This window comes from Ascidia mentula, chromosome 6 (assembly GCF_947561715.1).
Source record: "Ascidia mentula chromosome 6, kaAscMent1.1, whole genome shotgun sequence".
NCBI lineage: Eukaryota > Metazoa > Chordata > Ascidiacea > Phlebobranchia > Ascidiidae > Ascidia > Ascidia mentula.
Window position 1 is genome coordinate 18,380,079 of NC_138571.1, and position 7,506 is coordinate 18,387,584.

Genomic DNA, 7,506 nt, shown 5'->3' on the forward strand with positions numbered 1-7,506 from the left:
AATTCTCTTGACGCCGCAACGATGGTTTCGACAAGCAGTTACGCAACTACATGCTGATTCAGGTGTGCGTGAAGCGTTAACCGCTGTATGCTCTTGAACGTATCGAGACAAGCACTTCAAACTTATTTTGTGCAACTCGTTATTTCATCTTACTTATTTTATTCCGCTTCAATTATTTACCTGTGTTTAGACGTTGCTGTGGACACCGTTTAGACAGCTCATCTTCAACTGGGAGTAACCGTCTGCATAACGCTCGTACTTGACCGTAAAGTGCCAGTTTGTGTTTTGGAAACGCGTGCATAATATTAGGAGCAGTAAATACCGTATTCTTGCGCAACATACATGCTATGAAATGTAATCTTAGATATAAACGATATAAGTGTATATAAATTTGGGCAAAAAAAGTCCTTTTGGTTGTTGAATATTTACACAATCGTATTTTAGACTGAAATGTGAATGCACACAAAGCCAATAAGTTGTTGGTTTTAAGTGACTTAATTTCTAAACCTTGCAGTGACCCAACAATATACAAAGAAGGATAACTGTCAAGTTTGCAAGTTAGCAAAAAAACGCATTATAAAACATACTATACGTGATTTGCTCTGACATATTTCAACTGTTCTCATGTGTTTACTGATGTTTCGACATTGCAGCTATAGACACCGTTATGGCTGCTCTTATCGTCACATGGGGGATCTGTAACAGCATGCATGCAGTTTGTATTTGGCCGTGAAGTGCCAGCTTGTGCTTTGGCTGCGCGTGTAACAACTTTAGCCTTCTCGATGGCTGATATGTCAGTTCAGAAAAGGTGTTTGGGTTGGGCAACCTTATTTTGCGACATCGTTGCACCATTTGCCTAATTCTTGGCTTTTTCTTCAGTCGTGGCATCATCGCTCGCAAGATAAATCCCAATTCTTGTTGAATGCCGAAAATATATTTACATTACCACGTGAATACTCTTATTGTGGTGAAAATCTAAGGAATCTATAGTGAATACTACATCTTTACTGGGGTTTCACACAGCAGTACAATATGGCTATTAAAGACACGATGTTGATTAACCTGAATGACCAAATTAGTAAACAACACGCTTCGCGCTCCTAGTGTGCTATACCGACACACCAGCAAGTCCATACAACTTTAATATCCAGGCTACTATGGTAGGCCAATATGTCCGTGTTTCAACCCAGAGGCCGTATTAAATGCATGCAATATTTGAAACTGGAAGAGATTGCTGCAGAGTATTGGTTTGATAATTATACATCGATAATATTAATTGTTGCGGTTTTCGAGATTGCCACAGTTTATTTTACAGAACAAAAGTCTTTAGCGGCCAAACCTACCAAACAGATATGCGGCGAACGCGGAAAACCCTCACGGAGCTTAGCATTTAGCACGGCTTACACGACGCTAGTACTGTAATATGTAGAAACACGTGACGAATTCCTGCAGCTTGTTGGAAATTTGTACCGGTTTGATTGCATTTACAAAGGCGACTCAGCTAAACCGACTTAGGTTTTTTAGGCCGACTAAAGGATGTCATAAAATTCACGAAACCTGATAAGAATTACGTTGAAGTCTTGTAAAGTGCGTAAATTTGCCAGAATCAAAGCTCGCTCGACACTGCGATAGCATGGCATTAACTTGACACTAGGTGCGCGAAGGAGTTCCAAATAAAAAAAAATAACATTTCATAATTCGAACTGGCGGATGCGGTTTCTTTACCAATCCCTGATACATTCACGCAATATTGCTTTACTGTTACTTCCGTTGAAAATTATTTAATACACCTCGTGGCACGCGTGCTACAATACACACGAGGTGTAAACATGATGCGTTTCTTATGCCCAGTAAACGACACTAGTTCTATCTTAACGTGGGCAATAGATTTGATTTATTTAACCCCTCAATAAAGCACGGCTTAATTAGAAATCGCCAGTCGTGGACATTATCCGAAAAAAAACATGGAGTTCGCATTGCACAAAACTGTTGCGCAAGAATACGGTATTTACTGCTCCTAATATTATGCACGCGTTTCCAAAACACAAACTGGCACTTCACGGTCAAGTACGAGCGTTATGCAGACGGTTACTCCCAGTTGAAGATGAGCTGTCTAAACGGTGTCCACAGCAACGTCTAAACACAGGTAAATAATTGAAGCGGAATAAAATAAGTAAGATGAAGTAACGAGTTGCACAAAATAAGTTTGAAGTGCTTGTCTCGATACGTTCAAGAGCATACAGCGGTTAACGCTTCACGCACACCTGAATCAGCATGTAGTTGCGTAACTGCTTGTCGAAACCATCGTTGCGGCGTCAAGAGAATTTGTAGTGGCAACGCCTCTGCATCCGGCAAATTTGATTGGCACAAACGCGACACGTGATGTCATGTTCTGTCTCGTGAACTGCACTTGGTCGTTTTCAACGGTTCGATATGTTGTTTTTGCCCCAAGTTCTAATGCGCAAAACACCACTCGAATGGATATAAATACGGGTCGTGTTGAGCTGGAAAATCAGTCAACTTTCAACTTACCAAGGAAGAAATTCATTGGAAAGAGACAAAGATGAAATTGTTGCTCGTTTTTCTAGCGTGCATTGCCGTAAGTTTCCAAGCAATTCAACCTGAAATGAAGGTAAGTCGATATATACAAGGTAACTAACTTGATTTCTTTATTGCAGGCAACCAACGCTGTGTACTGCAGCTATTCCTACCAGTACTTCTACAGGCACAAGTTCTACGTCTACCCGGCTAAGAGCTACTACTGCTACAATGTTTACTTCAACAACGCCTGGTGCAGCACCAAGTACTATACCCCAATCCTCAAAACTTACCCGGGAGCGGATTGCAGCAGTGACACATGGACAGGTAATGTTATCAATGCTAAATATAAGTCTTACAAAGTAAGAGTTCATCCTGATGAAGGCTGCTGGTAAACAACAGAAACGTCAATATTTATAAATATTATTGGCGGAAGAGCTTTTTTTGTATTAATGGAAAGGTAAATGTCCACTAATCTGCAAGGACATAAACATCCACTGCAGTCAATTTCAGAGAGTTTACATGCGAACCAAACGATTACCATTTTATAGAAACTCCTGTTGCTGAAATCAAAACTGAAATCACCAACTTGCTTGCCGAAGCCCTCTTGAAGATCACAGAAGAAATCCTTAGCAGGAGAGACCAGTGGATAATTGTTCTTGATGCTTGTCATGCTGAATACAAGTTGAGCTACAGCAACTATATGACCAGATACTATGAGTACATGATCAGGTAACGGACATTTCTTTCAATCGACGTTCTTGCTTTTTCCATCACACATAAATTGCTCAAAAAAAAGCAGAACTAGTAAGTCGTTTGTAATGAAATTTGGTTTAGTTCCACAACTGACGAAGCTGAAAAGGAGAGACTTCGCACCGAAAGAGATCAGAAGATTGCCGAGTACTGCACCTGCCTCGACGATCGTAGAGCAGACATCTTTGATAAATACAACGAAGCGATTGCTGCGAAGATCAAGGTTATAACCGACTACCACACTTGCCTCTGCGACAGGTTAGATTAATGCAATTATCTGTCAGGTTAATCTAAGGCAATAAAATTGTCGAATTAACAATTTGTGTCATACGTTGCTGTGCCATCAAGTCTGTTTCTGCTATGTTGAAAAATAATTGTGAAAATTGTCTGACATTTTTTATGATCCCTTGTTTAGTTTCGAAAAGTGTTTGACGACTAGACTGGACAAAATTGCTGAATTTGAGGAAGATCTTGGAAAACGAGTTAACAAATACCTTGATGATTATTGGGAATATCTTGTTTCGGTCGTGAAGTGCCGCTCCAGTCAATACAGACAGGCTCTCGAATGCATTCACGGTGTGTTTAATCAAAGAAAAACTTTAAGGATATTGAATAAGCATCTTGGCACCGTTGATCAAGTATTTGAATTTCCTTGCCGAACATTCAAGTGTATATTTAACATAGACACGTCTAAGAGATTGCCCATATACCTACATGTTCTTTTAAATCGCCTTAATCATGCTAAATGTTTCGAAATGTGTCCAGGCAAAGATTGGCATGCTGACAAGATCGATGAATTGATTACCGAATTTGAAGATGCCCAATGTATGCTATACAAAGCGACTGAATGGATGGCATATTACGTGAAACTTGACGAATACAAGGTTAGAATGATGAAGTTTTACCGCTGCAACTACATTTGCTCATTCGACACCTGTGCTCTACGTTTCTACAAACGCAGATACTACAGATCATGGTGAGTTCAAATAGAGGAAATTTGTATTTGCGGACCGCTGACTTGTACAGGTTTAAAGTCAGGCCATGGTCGATTGTTTGCAGTTTCCTATCTTTTTGAATGCTCTAGTAATGACAGTTTACTTTAACATATTGCGAATTGGTTTGTAGCCAATCTCTCGGAAACTGGTACTGCTACAGCAGAATTACATTCAAGACCAGAAAAGGTCTTGCTCCATTCAGATACTGTTGGACTAAGACCAAGTACAGGTGCCTCACAAAATGCGATTTGGGTAAGTTACATTTGGAATTTTTATTGTCAATATTGCCCGAAAAATAGTGAAAATCGCTGACGGTTACGCCTCAACATGTAATATGGCGGTCTGTTAACCTTTTTAACACATGATATAGAACGGTTACATTATGGTTGCAGCCACCCTTCACAAGCCAGCCGAAGAATACAAGACCGAATTCGAAGCCCTTATTGAAAAGCACATTACCAGTCTTATCGATTGCTTTGCCACTTGGAAAGAGAGATGGACCAATTACCACCTGGAATATTGCGACATCTACGATGGCATCATCAAGAAGAGACACGATTGGCTTATTGAAAACCGCAGGGCTCATTTCGTTTGCCTGTACGTAGAAATATGTAACAGTGTAAATTTGTTGCCTAATATACATGTTGTTTTCTACAAGATAAAGCTGACAAACTGGCGATGATTTCTGTTGTTGATAGATTATGTGCTGATGTAATCCAATCTTCTCTTTTTAGGATAATATTTTGTGATTATTTCTGTGCAGGAACAACAGCGTAGTTTTGACCCCAGAACAGGAAGCCGAGATCGCCGAATTGACCGAGGAATGCAATACAAAGCGCGCGGAAGCAGTGGCCGAATACAAGCAGAAACTCCTCGATTCACTTTTGAAATGCGTTGAAGAATTCGACGCTAGCATCACTAAATACAGGGAAGCGGCGACCAAACTTATCACCGACATCATCGGCTGTTACAGTGAGTGTCTCGCCACCCGTTTGACCAAGATCGGTGAATACAGAACGTGCCTGGAAGAGAGTCGCGACAAACAGAGAGCTGCCTTGCTCGATCATATGACTGACGCCAAGGCTGCTCACTTTGAGTGCTACGTCGATCTTCACAAGTTCTACATCGAGGAACCATTTTCTGATGTCGCGAATTACATAATGGGTGAATACGGATACGAACTGATGTACTACTGTGACGATATCATGTTGGAATTCGATACCTGTTGGGCAACCCAGCTTGAAGAGTTGGTCCATCACTATTCTTGCAACTACAGGTGTCGCATTGGCTGCTTCAGATTGCCAACTTACTGCTGGGGTTCATACTACAGTTGGAGGGTGTGCTATCCAACCGCCAAATACTACACTTACTGCTACAGGCGTTACACGTAAGCAACATTTGTTCATGTTTTCCTAAAAATAAAGGTAAACCATTGAAAAATCCCTGTCTATATTACAATTAAATGACATTATTGTTTTTAAATATCAACACTAATAAAAGGTGACTAATACCTTTACATTTTACAGAACCTACCGTCGCTATCGCATCTGCTACCGCAGAGGCTCCTACAGATATGTCTGTTAGAAGTGTACGCCGCCAAGGCAATGTAGTATGTGGATCACTTTGCAACATTTTAGATGTTCAAGTGAAATAAAATATTCCACAACCAAGAAAGGTGTGTTGCTTTCTTTTGCACTTACACGAGGAAAGGTTAAGAACACTGATCTCTAGAGTCAAATTTGTGGCCCTTGTCGAAAGAAACAGCATGAAAATTAGTATTCCAATTTGGTAAATCACATGAATAAGGCACATTTTCGTTTGTGAAAGCGTGAACACACCAACAGTTAAATCTACATTACATGTGGAATCAAGGTTATTTCTAAATTACGCAGAACTTGCCGCAATAAATATCCAGAGAAAAGGTTGCAGTTTCTGACGCGGTCGTGACCCTAATTGGTAAAAAAACTCGAAAATTAAGACTTGAAAAAACCTGAAGTATTTTATTTGAAAACAACTATGAAAAAATCTTAACATCAATAAAAAGTTAAAGGCAGCGACCGCGTCTTCAAACAGACAGACGATTCTGGATTATCAATAGTTGTTTGAGCTAATCCGTTACCAAGTCTCTGTTAGCCATAGAGACTACAGGCGATTCAAAGAAATCAAACTCTCATTCATCAATAAAAGGGTATGAAATACACTATCATTACACGAAAATCAACAAATTTCCACCTCGGGAACATTTTCTCCTTTTTTTGTTTGAAGACAACAACTGCACATAAAAGTACGCTAACGCAACAAACTTAGATATTATTGTTGAAAGATTTACACGAGGCGGGGAATCAGACAATCCTTGCTTTGTAAAATATTCTGTCAAGCTTAAAACACGTCACAATTGCATCGGAGCGTTACGTATTCCCTCGGCCAGAACGAAGACATAAAAGCTCGATATGAAGATGGATGAGGTAAGTTGTTGCTCGCAGTGCGATTAACCGAATGTTTTGAGTTAAATTACTTACCAACACTGGCAGACGATCATCGTTATTTTAAATTTGTACAGACGCTGACGAAGACGTTTAGTCGAAATTATTATATATTTCCGTACCTTATCATGATAAAATGTCGCATTGGCGGTGATTATCTACCACTCTTTTACACACAACAATTACAAATTTTACTACTTTTCCGCATACAACACAGCGCAGACAGCCTTTTAGCTGCTGCAACGGAAAAATCGAAGGTTTGTTCTTCGGCAAAAAAAGGAAGAAGACTTGCAGACAAGAATTGGCCACAAATGCAGTCAAGCTTTACCACGAAGTGGAACTTGGCAGTGCGTTTTCTGATTGCGGTTAGAATTCGTTGGTAGAAATGTGTTTGCAGAGCAGATCAGACTATGGGACATACAATAAACGAGAAGGTATGAGTTGGTATATGATTGAAAGTATTGTCAGGTGTAGTGATATGTTCATGATGTAACGAGAATATTAAACGTTTCACTTACGTCCAAAATAACAAAGGCATAAATGACGACCACAGTTTCTATTGCATTTATTGGTTACGATAAATAAACAACAATTACACTGGAGAACAAATTGCATTCCTGCAATAGATTTCCAACAACAATATAAATTCTTACTAAACCTGGTTTCTTTTGGGGTAAATAATTTTGAGACTACATTTTTAACAGGATTTTGTGCTAAAACAATTGGAAAAAGATACA

At 39.6% G+C, this 7,506-nt stretch overlaps 1 protein-coding gene across 1 annotated transcript; it reads left to right on the forward strand.

Annotated features, from left to right (window-relative positions):
- Positions 1-2,526: 2,526 nt before the first annotated feature.
- On the forward strand, positions 2,527-5,954 carry LOC145906045 (uncharacterized). Its single transcript, XM_082993422.1, has 10 exons — positions 2,527-2,599; positions 2,679-2,865; positions 3,090-3,270; positions 3,376-3,549; positions 3,707-3,867; positions 4,057-4,267; positions 4,417-4,538; positions 4,679-4,883; positions 5,050-5,673; positions 5,813-5,954. Exons 1-10 carry the CDS (start codon positions 2,564-2,566, stop codon positions 5,868-5,870), a joined length of 1,959 nt encoding a protein of 652 aa, XP_082849548.1. The 5' UTR covers positions 2,527-2,563; the 3' UTR covers positions 5,871-5,954.
- The last annotated feature ends 1,552 nt before the right edge of the window (positions 5,955-7,506 follow it).